The following is a 20,005-nucleotide window of genomic DNA, read 5'->3' on the forward strand; positions in this document are numbered from 1 at the left end:
TGACCTGGACCCCACATACAAACTACTACAGCTGAAACTGACACCTGGAAGCGGCAAGAACAAACCACTATAAATACCGGAAGAAACATGAAAGCAGCGCTTCACAGGAGGCTCCAATAGCACTGATGATGTTCCCTAGCCAGGGAACGAAACGTTTGCAGCAAAAACTTCCAGCTCGGCGAACAGAACCACAACAGTGGTGATATATATATATATATATATATATATATATAAACATGTCAAAACTCTGCCACATTTTCATGAGAAAGACGTTGAAGCCTTCTTTACTTCATTCGAAAATTTGGCGAGGCAGATGGAGTGGTCTGAGGATTTATGCGTAACGCTAGGTCAGACTAAACTGGTTGGCAGAGCTAGTGAGATATTTGCCGCGTTGTCAGATGAGGTGTCAAGAGATTATGAAGATGTTAAACAGGCTATTTTAAAATGCTTATGAATTGATACCGGAAGCACAGATAGAAAATTCAGAAACACAAAAAAGGAACCAAGTCAGACTTATGTTGAGTTTGAAAGAATTAATCATAGCCATGTTGATCAATGGGTGCGTGCTTTGAAAATAGATAAGACCTTTGAGGCTATAAGAGAGATTATGCTGCTGAGGAGTTTAAAAACTCACTTCCAGAGATGGTAAGAATTCACGTGGAGGAACAGACGGTTCAGGAATTGAGAAGGGCAGCAGAATTAGTAGATGAGTACATGTTGGTGTATAAGACAAACTTCCGGCCAGAATTTCACTCTCTGAGGGGTAGAAGTTGGGAGAAGGGGAGATCCTACAATACTACACCAAGAGTAAAGAGCACTGGTAAGATATTACCACAGGTTAAAGAAGCCCAACAGGGTAGGCAGGAGGTGAAAGGCCTCAGACGTTTGCACTGTAATGGAATGGGACACAAAATTACAGTACCGGTGGTTTCAGAAGGTCACTGGGAAAAGCTGTTTTCACTGCCAGAAGGTGGGACACAAAAAGACACAGTGCTGGTCATTAAAGAAGGGCGCTGTGGGAAAAGATGTGCAAAAAGAAGCTAAGCCAGTGGCATTAGTGAGGGTGGTAAAGGAGACGCCAAGAAGAGCTGAGGAGCTGCAGCAGAGTGCACAGCCGAAGCAGGGGTTGGGTATGGATTAGTACCTGATTTCTACGAAGAATTTACCTCTGTGGATAAAGATTACTCAGAAAGAACAGGGGGAGAAGGACAAGAAGTTATAATTTTGAGAGATACAGGATCTAACCTGATAGTCGCTGATAGTAAGGGATGATCAAATGTGCACTCTTTCTGATCTGTTACCCGAGAGTGTGGTAATTTGTGGGATAGATGGACAGAAATTCAGCATTCCCCTATGTAAGATCAGGTTGGAGTGCCAACTTAAGACTGGGGAAGTTACAGTGGAGTGAGTGACAGAGTATCTGTTCCAGGAGTTCAGTTTGTTCTTGGGAATGATTTGGCAGGATCCAAGGTGGGAGTGACTCCCCTTGTTGTGGAGAAGCCCAAGGAAGACCAAGAAACTGAGGAGTTAAAACAGAAATATCCTGGTATTTTCCCAGACTGTGTGGTAAACAGATCCCACTATCTTAAGTCACAGCACGAAGTGAAAAGTCAAGAGAAAGAGGTTCAGTTAGTGGACACCCTGTTGACGTAATGGGGCAGGAAAAACCTGAACAGGCAGAGAGTCAGGCATAAATGTTTAGTCCTAAAAGGCTAAGAGACGTGCAACAGCAAGACAAGACAATAAAAGATATAGGTATGCGGATGTGTACTCTGAAGAAGAGGCAGAGAATATTCTGGAGGGTTATTATCTGAAAGATAGAATCCTAAGGTGGAAAGGGAGACTACGGCAGGTTAGTGCAGAGGAGAAATGGGCCAAAGTGCACCAGATTGTGTTGCCGGTAGCATACAGACAGGAGGAGTTACGGGTAGCACATGAACTACCTGTAGGAGGTGACCTAGGGGTACAAAAACCTTTTTTATTGGCCTGGAGTGCACAAGGATATGGTTAACTTTTGCCATATGTGTCATACATGCCAAATGGTGGGTGAGTTAGAGATGGTAATAAAACCAGCACCCTTATTGCCAATTCCTGCATTTGAGGAACTTTTCATGTGTTTATAATTGATTGTGTAGGTCTCCTCCCAAGAACTAAACATGGGAAACAGTACTTGTAAACCATAATGGATGTGTCTACCAGATTTCTGGAGGCAAGTCTATCATGGAGTATCAAGACAAAAGGGGTCATCGAGGAGTTAATAGCTTTCTTCATACAGTATAGGCAACCCAGAGAGATTCAGTTGGACCAAGGGTCAGATTTTACTGCTAGGCTGTTTAAGGAGGTTGTGAATAGCTTAGCTATCAGCACGTTAAATCCACTGCGTACCATCCTGAATCCCAGGGAGCTTTAGAAAGTTGGTATCAGACCTTGAAGACCATGTTGAGAGCATACTCTTAGGATTACCTGAATAATTGGGATAAAGGTATCCTATTCATATTGTTTGCTATTAGAGATGCCCCAAATGAATCTACTCAGTTACTCCCTTTGAGTTACTACTCGGTCATGAAGTGAGAGGCCCTTTGAAATTAAAGAAAAATTGACAGGACCAAATTATGTATCGGAGGTGAGGGAGCTACTAAATCGAGTTAGGTGAGTTAGCTAAACAGCATCTAAAGAGGGCACAGTGTAGAATGAAGCAGGTGGCAGACAAAGATCTGAGACGCAGATGTTTTCCCGAATGGAATATGTGTTAGTACATATTCCAGTGATAGGTGATCCTTCAAAGCCAGGTTTAGTGATGCCTATCAAACCGAGAAAAAGTTGAGTCAGGTGAACTATTTAGCAAAGATGCCAGATAGGAAAAAGTGGTATTGGGTATGTCATGTGAACATGTTGAAAGCATATTACACTAGAGAGAAGGAATTGGAGAAACAGGTGTTAGTTACTGCCCTGCAGAGTGAGGAATCAAATCTAGATGATATGGATTTTGAGGTGTCTCAAAATAGATGAAAAAATGAAGAAGTCTTTGAGGACCGGGATAGATTAGTAAGTTATCTGTCTCAGGAGCATATAAGAAAGTTGAAAGATTTGTTACTACAGTACAAGGATATATTTAAGTTTCAGATGGGAAGGACTAATCCTATTGTAACTGAAGTAGACGTAGGGTATACTGCTCCGATAAAACAATACCCCTATTGGCTTAATTCCTTTAAAGCCAAACAGGTCCAGATGGAGGTGGAGGCCATGCTCGATGAGGACATCATTGAACCAAGCCAGAGCGAGTGGAGTTCACTGATCGCCTTAGTTCCCAACCTGGACGGGACTCAACGATTCTGCATGGATTATTGAAAGGTCAACGCTGTTACAAAATCTGACTCATTTCGAATTCTGAGATTGGAGGACTGTATTGAGAAAGTTGGACAAGCCAGTTATATCACTAAGTTGGACGAAATGTGCAGTTACTAGCAGGGAACTTTATCAGAATTGGTGAAAGAAATTTCTGCGTCTGTAACCTCAAATGGGTTATATCGGTTTAAAGTGATGCCCTTTGGAATGAAGAACATACCTGTCACATTCCAAAGACTCTTGATCAGAGTTGTGGCTGGGTTAACAAACTGTGCAGTCTATTTGGACAATGTAGTGATCTTTAATAAGCCCTGGAAGGATCACATGGTACAGTTGGCAGAGCTCTTTGAACAACTACGAGAAACAAAACAAAACTTAAATAAAACGAAATTTGCGAAAGCAGAGGTGACATTCTTGGAACACAACATCGGTCATGGAAGGATGACCCCACAGAACACAAAGATGAAGGTCATCAAGGAATTTCCATGACCAACCTCGAACAATGAGGTGCTCCGATTCTTAGGACTCAGCGGATTCAATCAGAAGTTTGTTTCAAATTTCAGCAGTGTAGTACCACTGTTAACTAATTTGCTGAAGAACACAAAGTTTCGGTGGACAGAACCATGCCATGAGGCATTCAACCATTTGAAATCAATATTAACCACCAAACGAGTTTTAGCGACACCAACTTTTCAAAACCTTTTAAAGTCGCCATTGATGCTGGTGACATTGGAGTTGGAGCGGTACTCCTAAAGGAAGATGAGGATGGGATGGAACTGCTAGTTGGTTACTTTTCGAAGAAGATCAACACACACCAGAGGAAATACTCCACAGTAGAAATGGAACTATTGAGTTTGGTACTGGCCATACAGCATTTTCATGTGTGTGTCATGAACATTTTGTCGGAGACAGTTGTGTACACTGATCACAATCCGTTTACATTCTTAGAATGTTTTAAATATATGAATATGAGACTATTTCATTGCAGTCTTATGTTACAGGCTTTTAATTTAAAAATCATACATGTTGTGGGTTGGAAGAATGTAATTGCAGATGCATTATCGCGATTTAACTGATAAGAGTTCAGATTAGATTTGTCTTATACATATACAGGTACATGAGAAAAAGTTAAAGTGAACTTATATTGAAGTTATTTGTATGTTAGGGTAATGCGTTTTAAAAGTAGAGAGAAAAATGAAGCCATCTTTTCATTATGATGGTTCATTTTTTCTTAAGTGGGGAAGTGTTATGAAGATGTGGGTGTACCTCTAAGAGAGTGAAGGACTTGGCAAATATACCAAGTGCTGGAGAATTTACACAGTAACGTTTGATTCAGAACAAACAGCAATCACGGAGTTGCTATGAAACAAAAACACAAATTCAAATTTGGCCAATCAGTTTAAATTATACCCCGAGAAAATATCAAACTCCAATCTAGTTTGAATTGAGTATATTGACAATCTTAAAAGCCAATGACACAATCTGATGCTTTAGGAGGGGGTTATAAGACTGGGGGAAAATTGAATAGTAGAGAGGAGAATTGACAAGCCCAGCATGTAAACAGACTGCTGGAAAATCTCTCTCTTAAAACTACCTTTTCGATCAGTCACCTGTGACGCAGAAATTCCTCAGAAAAAGAAGACACAGGAAAATCCGAATAGAAGAACGAAAACTGCCTGGTTTTGAGATAAGAAGTGTGGTTTTGTTAATCTTAATTGGGAATTTTATGGGACTAGTATTATAGAAGGGAAGGTAAAAGATTGGTCAGAGGAAGAAATGGTAAATAGTTGTTAGTTAATTATTCTCTGTTATACTTTAAGAAATAAAGTTGTTAATTTTTACTTTAAATAGTTCTTGGCCACTCAAATTATTGCAGATTACTGCACAGGATAAATCTTTTCTGTATTGCTGGTTTTAAATTAAGCAGATGGGTTTACCCCATGGCATAACTAAATGAACAGGAAGGGTTTACAGGGATATGTGCGAAATGCTGGCAAATGGAAGAGATTAGTTTAGGATATTTTGTCGGCACAGATGAGTTGGACTGAAGAGTCTGTTTCTGTGTTCTACGTCTCTATGACTCTATGGCTTTAAAGCTAAGAAGTATGGTTACTGTGAGAGGAGACTTTATCTAAGTGAGACAAGGGTCAAGTGAATGGAACTGAGAGCTTGATTTGTAGTGTAAATTTGATGCAAAGACAAATGTGCTTTTACGAAGATTTACTGCCAGAAGTAAACTATTTAGAGGAGAGATGACTGAAAACAAAAAAAATGCTGGAAATCAGTAGTCAGGCAGCATCCATGGACAGAGAGCAAGCTAACATTTCGAGCCTAGATGACTCTTCATCAGAGCTGACGTAAAGTGACGGAGGGAGCAGTATTTATGCAACAGTAAGTTGGGGGGGGGGGGGGCGGGGAGTGGAGTGCTGGGGAGAAAGAGTGTTGATAGTGCGGATTATCGGACTGTGAGAATGGCAGATATGATAGTGTATCAAATGTCAAACTGGAAAGAAAAGATGGCCCCACTGGATGGAGGAAGAGAGACAGGACATAGTGACAGAGAATACAGTAGGTAAAGTTAAAAGAAAGGGAAGAAATGGGAGTGAGTTCACAATCCGAAGTGTTGAACTCAATATTAGGTCCAGAAAAGTCCCTAGTCTGAAGATAAGATGTAATTTCTCCAGTATGTGCTTTGATTTGCTGGAGCATTGCGGCATGCTGAGGACAGAGAAGTAGGCATGTGAACAGGATGCTGTGTTCGAATGACCAGCTATGGGAAAGTCAGGGTCATGCTTGCACATGGACTGGAGGTGTCACCCTGTCTGCATTTGGTTTCTCCAATGTAGAGTAGGCGATATTGGGTGCAGTGAATCCAATAGACCAGACTGGAAGAGATACAGGTGAAATGCTTAGTTGGAAAGACTGTTTAGGCCCTTGGATGCTGACCAGGGAAGTGGTGAAGGGGCAGGTTTTGCAAGTTTTGTAGTTACATGTGAAGGTACCATGGGAAGATAGCGTGATGTTGGATGTCATTTTGGAATGGTCTAGGGTGTCCTGGAGGGAACAGTCACTGTGAAATGCAAACAGGGGGAGTGAGAGGCTGGCATTCTGTGGAGATAGATAGGATAAAAAGTAAGGACAAAGGGTACCTAATCACGCTGTTGTGAGTGATGGGAAGGGAAAGGGCAGACGTTTCGGTGATAGGTCAGATGTAGTTGAGGGCCCTCAACCACAGTGGGTGGGAAACCACGGTCATGGAATAAGGAAGCTATGTCAGGATCACTGCTTGGAGGGTGGCATCATCCAAACAGATACAACATAAATGAAGGAATGGGAGAATGGGATGGAATCCATACTCTGGGTTGTGAACATGGATTGTGAAGAGCTGTAGGTAGTGATAAGTTGGAAATAGATATAGTGACCATATAGAAAATGGAGCTTAGAATGTTAACTAAAATGGCTGAAGCACATTGGCTATATTGCCCAGCATCCTGAGCGAACAAATTGCTAATACAGCAACTTGCACAGGCTGGGTAAACATGTCCAATCCCACAGATCTGAGAATGACATAGTACCAGCACTAGGTCAAAGGGCAGCCATCAGAGGAGTACTGGTGCCTTACGGTCTAGCTGTAACACAGTAATGAGGTTTGAATGTTTACATTTAAAGAGCATCTCTGAGATTTGACTGTTGCCTTGAAGGGTTAGTGTTAATATCTTAACCAGATGGGTGCTGGTGTCTGTGTGTTAGATTTAGAGCATGTTTTGATGTGTAAGCTTACAATTAAGTATACTTTGATTAATATACTTTGCGATAGCTTAATGACACGGGACTCTGTATTGCGTGAGAAGTTATGTATAAATGTAACAACTTTCCCTATCAACGGTCAGAGAATCCACTCTTTAGTACCCAGTGTGGTCTAAGTGGCTTTTCTCTCCCAAGCCTTGTTAGTATATTCATATACTAACAGTCTTGAATAAAAACAGTACTGTTGAAGTGTATTAATTAAGTGGTGGTTCTCTGTTCTTGGACAGGCGTTCACAGAAAGCCAGGTAACGTGGCTGAGCTTTCACAGTAGCGATGGCAGTAGACAGTTTATTCCCTGAAAAGGAGACAGAAGGGTCAAGGAAAGAAAGAATCATCAGAGATGGACCATGTGAAAGTTGTAGAGGGATATAAATTGGAGGCAAAATTAACAAATTTTTCAAGGCCCAGGTGGGAGCCTGAAGTAATACTGAAACAGTTGTCAAAGTACCTAAAAAAGAGTTGTGGGAGGGGGCCAGTGTAGGCCTGGAACAAGGATTGTTCCACATACCCATTTAAACAGGCAGGCATAATTGGGACCCATGTGGGTGCTCAGAGTCATTCCTTTGACTTGGCAGAAGTGAGATAGAGTCACAGAAATGTACAATATGGAAACCGACCCTTCGGTCCAACCCATCCATGCCGACCAGATGTCCCAACCCAATCTAGTCCCACCTGCCAGCACCCGGCCCATATCCCTCCAAACCCTTCCTATTCATATACCCATCCAAATGCCTCTTAAATGTTGCAATTGTACCAGCCTCCACCACTTCCTCTGGCAGCTCATTCCATACACGTACCAACCTCTGTGCGAAAAAGTTGCCCTGTAGGTCTCTTTTATATCTTTCCCCTCTCACCCTAAACCTATGCCCTCTAGTTCTGGACTCCCCGACCTCAGGGAAAAGACTTTGTCTATTTACCCTACCCATGCCCCTCATAATTTTGTAAACCTCTATAAGGTCTCTCCCTATAGCTCAAATCCTCCAACCCTGGCAACATCCTTGTAAATCTTTTCTGAACCCTTTCAAATTTCACAACATCTTTCTGATAGGAAGGAGACCAGAATTGCATGCAATATTCCAACAGTGGCCTAATCAATGTCCTGTACAGTTGCAACATGACCTCCCAGCTCCTGTTCTCAATACTCTGACCAATAAAGGAAAGCATACCAAATGCCTTCTTCACTATCCTATCTACCTGCAATTCTACTTTTAAGGAGCTATCAACCTGCACTCCAAGGTCTGTTTGTTCAGCAACACTCCCTAGGCCCTTCCCATTAAGTGTATAGGTCCTGCTAAGATTTGCTTTCCCAAAATGCAGCACCTCGCATTTATCTGAATTAAACTGCATCTGCCACTTCTCAGCCCATTGGCCCATCTGATCAAGATCCTGTTGTAATCTGAGGTAACCCTCCTTGCTGTCCACTACAGCTCCAATTTTGGTCAATCTGCAAACTTACTAACTGTACCTCTTATGCTCGCATCCATGCCTCTTATGGCTCTTAAATGTTGTTATGTAAATGACAAAAAGTAGAGGACCCAGCACCGATCCTTGTGGCACTCCACTGGTCACAGGCCTCCAGTCTAAAAAACAACCCTCCACCACCACCCTCTGTCTTCTACCTTTGAGCCAGTTCTGCATCCAAATGGCTAGTTCCCCCTCTATTCTGAGAGATCTAACCTTGCTAATCAGTCTCGTGTGGGGAACCTTGTCAAACGCCCTACTGAAGTCCATATAGATCACATCTACCACTCTCCCCTCATCAATCCTTGTTACTTCCTCAAAAAACTCAATCAAGTTTGTGAGACATAATTTCCCACACACAAAGCCATGTTGACTATCCCTAATCAGTCCTTGCCTTTCCAAACACACATATACCCTGTCCCTCAGGATTCCCTCCAACAACTTGCCCACCACCGACATCAGGCTCACCGCTCTATAGTTCCCTGGCCTGTCCTTACCACCCTTCTTAAACAGTGGCACCATGTTAGCTAACCTCCAGTCTTCCGGCACCTCACCTGTGACTATTAACGATGCAAACATCTCAGCAAGAGGCACAGCAATCACTTCTCTAGCTTTCCACAGAGTTCTAGGGTACATCTGATCAGGTCCTGGGGATTTATCCATTTCAAGACATCCAGCACTTCCTCCTCTGTAATCTGGACATTTTGCAAGATGTCACCATCTATTTCCCTACAGTCTACATTTTCCATATTCTTTTCCATAGTAAATACTGATGCAAAATATTCATTTCGTATCTCCCTCATTTTCTGCGGCTCCACACAAAGGCCGCCTTGCTGATCTTTGAGGGGCCCTATTCCCTCCCTAGTTACCTTTTTGTCCTTAACGTATTTGTAAAAACTCTTTGGATTCTCCTTAATTCTATTTTCCAAAGCTATCTCACATCCCCTTTTTGCCCATCTGACTTCCCTTTTAAGCATTCCCCTACTTTCTTTATACTCTTCTAAGGATTCACTTGATCTATCCTGTCTATATCTTATATAGGCTTCATTCTTTTTCTTAACCAAACCCTCAATTTCTTTAGTCATCCAGCATTCCCTATAGCTACCAGCCTTTCCTTTCACCCTAAGAATATACTTTCTCTGGATTCTCGTTATCTCATTTCTAAAGACTTCCCAATTTCCAGCCGTCCCTTTACCTGTGAACATCTGCCCCCAATCAGCTTTTGAAAGTTCTTGCCTTATACCACCAAAATTGGTCTTTCTCCAATTTCGAACTTCAACTTTTAGACCCGCTCTATCCTTTCCCATCACTATTTTAAGTCTAATCGAATTATGGTCGCTGGCCCCAACGTGCTCCCCCACTTACACCTTGGTCACCTACCCTGCCTTACTTCCCAAGGGTAGGTCAAGTTTTGCACCTTCTCTAATAGGTACATCCACATACTGAATCAGAAAATTGTCTTGTACACACTTAACAAATTCCTCTCCATCTAAACCCTTAACACTATGGCAGTCCCAGTCTATGTTTGGAAAGTTAAAATCCCCTACCATAACCATCCTATTATTCTTAGAGATAGCTGAGATCGCCTTACAAGTTTGTTTCTCAATTAAAGGAGAAATTGTTCAGTGATAGAAGAAGTTCAGTCAAGTGAAAAAGAGCAGTGGTGGACAGGAATTGTTAAGGCCTCTGGTCAAGGAAGAAGCTTAAAGGTGTTGGAGAGGATGAAAGGTACAGATTGAGAGGCCTACCTACTGTAGAACCAGGAGTGTAGTGACATTGTGAACCATAATGTGATGCAAATGAAGGGAAAGAGCCAATTAAGAGAGTAGGATTGGTTGATAGTTCTAGTCTTAAAAGTAAAAGTAAGATTTTCAGCTTGTGTTTACATTTTCAAGTCTTCTCTTCTCACTTTTTTTCTTAAAGATAGCTTATTAGGTATAAGCTTGATTCTGGCGTTTGTTCTCAGTTTTAAACAAAAAGTGTAACGACCAGGAAATCCCAAAAATCAACTCACAAATTAAATGAAATGCATACAGGTGACAGGATAGGTGATATGCACCTGCTACAGTATGTGGAAGCTGCATGACAACAAGGTGATCCAGAACAAACACATCTGTCATAAGAGCTGTAGCTTATGGAACTTCAGATTTGTGTTGAGAAGCTGAAGTCTGAACTGCAAAAATAGTGGCACAGTTGCTCAATGGTTAGCGTTGTTGCCTCACAGGGCCAGTCTCGGGTGACTATCCGTGTGGAGTTTGCACATTCTCCTCGCGTCTGTGTGGGTTTGCTCCGGTTTCTTCTCACAGTTCAAAGATGTGTAGGTTAGGTGCATTGGCTCTGCCAAATTGTGCGTAGCTTCCAGGGATGTGCAGACTAAGTGGATTAGTGGTGACAATTGCAGGGAGAGGGTAAGGGAGTGAGTCTGAGTGTGGTGCTCTTTGGAGAGGTGAACTCAATGGACTGAATGATCTGATCCCACACTGTCGGGATCCTAAGATATTGCACCGCACCAGGGAAGGGGAAAATTATAAGATATCTAGTGTCAAGAGGCGGTCACACCTCTTAGGAGCAAGAGAAGACTCTGAGACTTGGTAATTCAAATTGGGTCTGTGTTAAGGTCAGGAGGGTGTGACTATAGGTAAGGCAGATATGGTGACCTAGGGGGTTATGTTTGAGGAGCTTTGGCCTCTGCAATTGTCCAACTCTTATGAGGTTCTTGTAAGCTATATGGATGGGAGTGTGAACTGCAAGGAGAATTAATCATAGCGGCTGAAAATGTGTTGCTGGTTAAAGCACAGCAGGTCAGGCAGCATTCCAAGGAATAGGAAATTCGACGTTTTGGGCATAAGCCCTTCATCAGGAATGAGGAGAGTGTGCCAAGCAGGCTAAGATAAAAGGCAGGGAGGAGGGACTTGGGGGAGGGGCAATGGAGATGTGATAGGTGGAAGGAGGTCAAGGTGAGGGTGATAGGCCGGAGTGGGGTGGGGGCGGAGAGGTCAGGAAGAAGATTGCAGGTTAAGAGGGTGGTGCTGAGTTGAGGGAACCGACTGAGACAAGGTGGGGGGAGGGGAAATGAGGAAACTGGAGAAATCTGAGTTCATTCCTTGTGGTTGGAGGGTTCCCAGGCGGAAGATGAGGCGCTCCTCCTCCAGCCGTCGTGTTGTTATGTTCTGCCGGTGGAGGAGTCCAAGGACCTGCATGTCCTCGGTGGAGTGGGAGGGAGAGTTAAAGTGTTGAGCCATGGGGTGGTTGGGTTGGTTGGTCCGGGCGTCCCAGAGGTGTTCTCTGAAGCGTTCCGCAAGTAAGCGGCCCGTCTCCCCAATATAGAGGAGGCCACATCGGGTGCAGCGGATGCAATAGATGATGTGTGTGGAGGTGCAGGTGAATTTGTGGCGGATATGGAAGGATCCCTTGGGGCCTTGGAGGGAGGAAAGGGAGGAGGTGTGGGCGCAAGTTTTACATTTCCTGCGGTTGCAGGGGAAGGTGCCGGGAGTGGAGGTTGGGTTGGTGGGGGGTGTGGACCTGACGAGGGAGTCACGAAGGGAGTGGTCTTTGCGGAATGCTGATAGGGGAGGGGAGGGAAATATATCCCTGGTGGTGGGGTCCGTTTGGAGGTGGCAGAAATGACGGCGGATGATACGTTACCAGCACCGCCTTCCTAACCTGCAATCTTCTTCCTGACCTCTCCGCCCCCACCCCACTCCGGCCTATCACCCTCACCTTGACCTCCTTCCATCTATCACATCTCCATTGCCCCTCCCCCAAGTCCCTCCTCCCTACCTTTTATCTTAGCCTGCTTGGCTCTCTCTCTCTTATTCCTGATGAAGGGCTTATGCCCGAAACGTCGAATTTCCTATTCCTTGGATGCTGCCTGACCTGCTGTGCTTTAACCAGCAACACATTTTCAGCTGTGATCTCCAGCATCTGCAGACCTCATTTTTTACCCGAATTAATCATAGCGCCATGGCATAGGAGCCATTCAAGTTGTGGAGGAGATAGGAATGTAGTAGTGGTAGTAAATGTAATGTAAAAAAGCAAGAGTGGGTTTCCAACAGGCCGTCATCGCTGATGGGGTGAGAATAAGTGCCAGAATGTATACAATGTTATTTTTCTAGTAGTATCAGTTGAATCAGGGGTATTCTTCAGAGCCTTGCACCAAACAAATAGGTTTCATTCACCACAACACAACCTTGACTACAAGGATAAATAATGTATTGCCTTATGAAAATTAACACTAGCTCCAGGTTAGAGACTTACTGATTACATGCCAAAGAAATCAGAAGATAAAGTTACTCCCAATGCCCAATGCTGCCAAGGTTGAGACACTTTGCTTCCCACATCAGTCTCGAGCTCCCTATACCCACAAATTAAGTTCAGAGCCACAATGTTTCCTATTAGAGAGTCCATCATTGGAAAAACTAGAGATGGGTTCACTTTTCAAATCAAAGTGACGGAAACACCAATATTAATCACTACTATAAAATGTTCTCAGAGGTAATAATTAGAGGGATGAAATAAAATAACCTGGGAATTTTAGAAATATTTATAGAAGCAGCTGTTCAAAGTGCAAGTAGCTCCAATGTAAAGATGGTCAATGTGTAACACATTGGGGTACAGTGTGTTGAATCAGGTCATTGTATGTTTAGCATCAATACACAGCAGAATATTATTGTGCGACCAAACTTCATAATTATGCATTTATATATACCATCTGGTGTTGAATGTAACATTGAGTTTGTCATAAGAATCATTCATGATTAAGCATTATTATTTGGACTAGGTAAGAAAGTCAGCATGCAATTTTGTTGTTTATTTTCAATACTTACTCTGGGCTTGAATGCAATTAACTTCAAAATCATTTCAACCGTGAACAGCCCGGTGAAGAGCATATTAAGGACATCCATGGCTTGACCAAATGTCTGTGATTGGCCATAGTGCTTAGAAAAAAGAAACAAAGAATTAGATAAAAATCCATGATTTCAGGAAGAATTAACATTTCACAACAGCATTACGAGAGCAGTTCATTTTTAAATAAAATCTATTTCATTTGTTTAGAATCTAATTTACAGTAAGTTCTACTAATTTTAAAGGAGTAATATTATGCATATAAGTGAATCGCCTTTTTTCAGCAAAGCCACTTTCTATTTGCCATTTCTTAGAATTGTGGCATTTTCATTTCTGTTTTGCATACAAAGTAAATGGAAAATAAAAAAATAGGCCTGTTGCTGAACAAGTAAATTTAACTTTAAATTGGTGATTAGAGATTTGTATCACATGATTTGACTCCACATATTTTTCAACAAGGCCCTTCTTCAGCAAAAGGCAATAACATTTACCTAAATTAGTAAACATGAGTAAACAGCTAAATAAAACTCTTAAATTTCAAATGCTAAATTTCAAATTAAATTTTCAGTCCAGATAGGTTGCTTTTAGTTAATTAAGACTTAGTATGTCATTAAAATTCACACAAAAGCACCAACCCAATATTTTCCTTGCCCCATTTATTGGTAACTGATAACTTTACATGGATTTCAGTGCCAAGTCTAGTGCGATATTAATGGAGCATAACTTATAAAAACAGAGGGTTAAAAAGTTGGCGTAAACCATTCGCACTTCAGACCTACTTTGCAATAAAGTGGAATTGGAAAGGGACTTTTGACTAATCATATAAATCACTCTGTCACTAATCAACAGTTTCATTTAGTAGATAAGCTTATCTGGTTGGAGGTTCAACTTTGCTATCCTGTTTTTTGCCAATGTAGAAACATATAGAAAAGCAGAGAAAATCAGACAGGGGCTTCAAGGCTTATACATTTTACTCTGCATATGTGAACTTCAGAGATTGTGCTCTAATTTTGGGCATAACAATACTGAATTCTGGAAGTCCCGCTGATAAACAGAAACTAAGAAAAAAATCTCATCCAACACTCCAGCTGTTATATGGCTAATTAAAAATATATCCTCACTCGAGAGATGATGGAAGGTGTTGTATGAATTTATTCAAATCAAAATTGAGATAGATTTATTTGAAAAAAAAATATTTTGGGTTGCAGAAAATGAGTAATTTGAAATATCCCGCAGTATGATTGGATGAAACAGGCTGTTTTGAACATATGCTTCTCAAAACTATCCTTTGCTCTTTGCTGTAGTTATGCCTGACAGAGTGATTGTTATGATTAGTCAAAAATCCCTTTCCAATTCCATTTTATTGAATTATGTGACGACCAGTGTGGTGTAAGGCAAACTAGATTAATCAAAGTATTTTGTTATCTAGCAATTCTTATGCTCATAAGGGTGACTACAGTATCTTGCTTTCACACATCTTATATATCTAAGGTATTGGCTAGGTCAGTTGGCTGGATGGCTGGCTTATAACACAGAGATGCCAACAACATGGTTCAGTTCCTGCAAAGGCTGAGGTTACCATTAAAGACTCACCTTCTCAACCTCTCCCCTCTCCTGAGGTGTGATTACTCTCAGATTAAATCACCACCAATCATTTGTCTCTCTGAGCGAGAGTAACCCATGGTTTGGTAAGAGTATGGCCAGTTTACCTTTATGCACACATGATTTATATCAATAACTTGGAGGAGCAAAATGAAGGCATGGTAGCTAAATCTGAAGATGAAACAAAGATGTGTAGGAAATTTTGCTGTGAAAGGGACTTAAAGGGGATGCAAATCGATGTGGACAGGTTACATGAGTAGGAAAGATCGGGCAGATGGAGCATAATGTGGGAAATTGTGAAGTTGTTCATCTTGGACATGTAAAATAAAAAACAAACAGTATTATTTCAACAGTGAATGCTTGCAGAATTCCAAAGTGCAGAAGGATCAAAGTGTTCTATTGCTTGAATCACAAAATGTTTTGAATGCAAATAGAGCAAATTATAAAGAAGGCTAATGGAACTCCATTCCTTATTATGAGAGGAACTGAACATTAACAATGTTATGTTTCAGTTATATAGGGCATTGGTGAGATTACGTCTCAAATACTGTGTGCAGTTTTGGTGTCCTTATTTAAGAAATGTTGTAAATAAAGGTGGTTCAATAAAATGAATGGTTTGCCTTATGAAGAAAGGGTAAATAGATTGGGTTTGTTTCCACTAGTATTTAGAAGAATTTGTGGTGAGAAGTTTGAAGTGTATAAGCTCCTGAACAGACTTGACAAGGTGGGTGTGGTAGGGGCACTTCCTCTTATGGGTGAGCCTGGAAACCAGGAGACATTGTTTAACAATTAGGGGTTGCTCTTTTCGGACAGAAATGAGGGGAAGTTTTCTTTCTCTTAGAGAGTTATGAGACTTTGGAATGGCATTAGATATGAAGTCAGTAACTTTCTTTTTTAAGGCAGACCTAGATAGATTCTTGAAAAGTCCTCCAGATTGTGCTGGAGTACAAACCTGCTGTTTTGATGTTGCCAGATCTGTTCGAAGTCTGTCCCATTTAGCACTGTCACAGTGCCACACAACACGATGGAGATTATTCTCAATGTGAAAGCGGGACTTTATCTCCGCAAGGACTGTGTGGTTTGTCACTCTTACCAATACTGTCATAAACAGATGCATCTGCAACTGGCAGTTTGGTAAGAGTCATAGAGATGTATAGCACGGAAACAGACCCTGCGGTCCAACTCGTCCATGCTGACCAAATATCCCAAACCAATCTAGTCCCACCTGCCAGCAGCCGGCCCATATCCCTCCAAACCCTTCTTATTCATTTCCCATACAGATGCCTTTTAAATGTTGCAAGTGTACCAGCCTCCACCACTTCCTCTGGCAGCTCGTTCCACACATGTACCACCCTTTGGTGAAAAAGTTGTGCCTTAGGTCTGTTTAATATCTTTTCCCTCTCATCCTAAACCTATATCCTCTAGTTCTGGATTCCCCCACCCCAGGGAAGAGACAGATGAGGTCAAGTATGCTTCTTCCTCTTCTTGGTTCCCTCATCGTCTGCCACAGACCCAGTCTAGCAGCTATGTCTTTTAGGACCTGACCAGCTGGATAAGTAGTACTCCTGTAGAGCCACTCTTGGTGGTGGACATTGAAATCTCCCACACAGAGTACATTTTGTACCCTTGCCATCCTCAGTGCTTCCTCTAAGTGTTGTTCAACGTGGAGGAGTACCTATTCATCAGCCGAGGGAGCATGGTATGCGGTAATCAGTTAGAGGTTTTCTGACCCACGTTTAACCTGAAGTCATGAGACTTCATGGGACCCAGAGGACTCCCAGGGCAAGTCCCTCCTGACTGTAAACCACTGTGCCGTCACCTCTTCTGGTCTGTCCTGCTGGTGAAACTTTATTGGAGAATATTAATTTTTAAAACAGCATAACTCTGCACTCTACCCCCACATCTCAAATGAGTAGTAAAACCTCAACTGCACTGCTAAAATGGTAAATGACTCACAAAATGAAATGAAGGTGATTTTTATCACCAAATAGGTATTTCAATATTATGCAATTCTGAGGAAGGGTCAGTCGACCTGAAACATTAACTCTGATTTCTCTCCACAGATGCTGCCAGACCTGCTGAGCGTTTCCAGCAATTTCTGTTTTGGTTTCAATATTATGTACCTGGATGTGAGGCATTGCCTGAGAAAAGTATAAAGTTAAAAAATCAGTTAGAAAGAAGTTGAAGTCCACAGCAGAGTACATGCGATTTTTTTTCCGCCATTTTCCCTATGATAGGAAAAGCAGTCAGGCTCCTTTACTGATGTCCTGGGAGGGTCGGCCAGGGTGGTCAGGCTTGTGGATCTTGGGAAGGAGGTAGAACTTTTGGATCTCGGGAAGGAGGTACTGATGTGTACATTTCCTGCCCAATGTTTCCTCTTTGCACTGTATGCAGGAGAAGTTTTATGCATAGGTGCTAAATTATATCCTAACATCTTATAAATAAGTAACAAATGAGGAACAAGTCAGAATTATTTAGTTGCCCAAAATAATTTAATTGGAATACAATTGAAAACATGAATATGTATTTTTCAAAAGTCTGCACAGAGGATTTTTTATTCCGTTTGCAGAAAAAAGCGCTAAATTAATACATGTTCTTTTTTCAACTGGAATACTTCTTGGAACTCTTCTCACTCCACTTGTATTACTTCATCTGAAGTGCAACAGAAACCCAGTTTAACCAAACGTAACTAAATTCCAATTATTCACTTTGTCATACCTGCATAGCCAAGCAGATTGTATTCAGGAGGATCAAGACAAACATCAGGTATTCGAAGTAGGTGGAATTTACCACATACCACACTTTGTACTGGTAAGTATTCTTCGGGATATACCGCCGAAGAGGCCGAGCCTTCAAGGCATATTCAACACACTGACGCTGTGAATGGCAGGAAAAAAATGGCACTTTATGTTACAACAAATATTATATCATATGCTATAAAAAGTGCCTATGACACCTATTGACATTGCATAAGCTTTATTTTCTGTCAAACATTTTAGTCCAGTTTGAAAATACTAATATTTTGAGATAACAAACAAATTATTAAGTAGCACTAGCTTTGAACTTTACATATTCTATTTTATGTTAGTTTCAACTGAATATGCGAATGCAGATTACATAAAACTAGGAGTCTATTTTAGTTTCAACTAAACCTCAAAAGGTATACTGTTTAAAAATCAGGTTGCAGATTCAAGTTTTGACTTTTATTTTTGTAAATTTGCATCAGAATCATTGACCCATCAAGATTTACAACACATATAGAGATCGTGCATACACATAATTAAAGAATACTATTGGACAGAACACGACCTTTGTCCCAACTGTTCTCTTGGTGTTTATGCTGTACAGTAGCCCCTTTACCAGCCTACTTCATCTGGCACCATCTACAGAATTTTTTATCCCGTTCTCCATTTTGTAATTATCTCGTTTTCCTTTAAAGGTATATTTGCTATTCACTTTAATTATTCCATCATTAAATGAATTAAGTTTAATCTTAAATTTTGTCATCTAGTTTTGAGTCCACATAAAGGAATGACTGTTACATCTAATATATCAAACTCCTTAATGATTCCTTACTTATAATTAATCTGATGGTCATAATCTTTTAGTTCTCATATTGTCCTTGGCATTCCTGTTATAAATTCTTCAGTCCCTCTGTATCTCTCTTGAAATATGTGGATGAGAATTCTTTGTTATCTTTATCCCATGAATAAATGTATTATCAGCACAGACAGCACTTACTGTCAAAGTGAGCCATTTTCTTAAACCGCTGCAATTATCGTGGTGTAGGCATATTGCTATAGGGATGAAGTTCCAGGACTTTTACTCAGTGACAGTGAAGGAAAGGTGATACATATTCTAAATCAGGATGGTGCATGACTCAGAGAAAACATTGAAAATGGTGGCTTCCCCATGTTCCTACTACCCTTCTTCTTCAGGGGAAGAATTCACAAGTTTGGAAGATATTATTGAGGGAGAGGGTCACAACTTGCTTCAGTGCAACTGTGGCTAGTATACAATGATGTCACTGTATGCCCAAAGTGAAAGAGTGAATGGTTAAAATGGTGGCTGGGGTGCTAATTAAACAGCTTTCTTTATCCTGGACAGTATTGCGTTTTATGAATAATGGTGGAGTGACACTGATCGATATTATTCCATTACACTCCTAATGTGTGCCTTGTCAATTGTGGACAGAGCTTGGAAATCAGGAGATGAATTACATGCCACTGAATCTTCAGCCTCTGTCCTGGTAATGCAACTGAAATATTTACATGGTTGATCTAGTCAATGGTCTCATTTTGGTCTGGTAATTTCTAGGAAAAAACTAATGAGTTAGCACTTTTGCAAAATGTTAACTTAGCTGTAACTGAAAATGGTGAGAAGAAACTAAGAAGAGACAACTAAACTGACTATGCAAAACCAAGTTCTATGTGGTCACAGAGAGACATGCACAATCATGTAATGGTTTTTATCCACGAGATAACAAAGGCCTTGGCAAATTATTGTGAGAATGTAAATTGGACATTGATCAGAACAAAAGCTGGGAAGCACAAATGGCAGACAAGCTCTCTCTGGACTGCCAATGCCTTATATGAAAGAAAACTTACTGTGTAAGTTTTGTAACAGTAGACGTCTCAGCTTGCCACCTAAGGGAAAGTGTCTAGCTAAAGGAAGACTACATCTTAAACTGTCCAGGAAGAAACAGGACTCCATGGCAATGAGGTAGTATCCATAACTTTGGGGCTAGGAGGCCCAAGATCAAGTCCTAAAAGGTGTGTAATAACATCTCAAGAGGTGTGTAATCACATCTCTGAACAGGTTGATTAAAAAAAACACTCCAGGAAGAAACAATGTTTCAGACTGACAATGAAGAAGAGAGAGAGAGAGAGTAAGTATTACATCTGGTCTGCTGGAGAAATTATCTGGCTAAAAATGCCATGCCAAG

At 41.2% G+C, this 20,005-nt stretch overlaps 1 protein-coding gene across 1 annotated transcript in view; it reads right to left on the reverse strand.

Annotated features, from left to right (window-relative positions):
- cacna1c (calcium channel, voltage-dependent, L type, alpha 1C subunit) overlaps positions 1 to 20,005 on the reverse strand; it is a 1,009,638-nt gene that overhangs the window by 360,759 nt on the left and 628,874 nt on the right. Inside the window, exons 28-29 of the mRNA XM_060839877.1 lie at positions 17,779 to 17,937; positions 13,440 to 13,550 (exon numbers count right to left, since the gene is read on the reverse strand). Coding sequence (XP_060695860.1) covers positions 13,440 to 13,550; positions 17,779 to 17,937 — 270 coding nt within the window. The remainder of the gene's footprint in view (positions 1 to 13,439; positions 13,551 to 17,778; positions 17,938 to 20,005) is intronic.

Source organism: Hemiscyllium ocellatum, chromosome 19 (assembly GCF_020745735.1).
Source record: "Hemiscyllium ocellatum isolate sHemOce1 chromosome 19, sHemOce1.pat.X.cur, whole genome shotgun sequence".
Lineage (NCBI taxonomy): Eukaryota > Metazoa > Chordata > Chondrichthyes > Orectolobiformes > Hemiscylliidae > Hemiscyllium > Hemiscyllium ocellatum.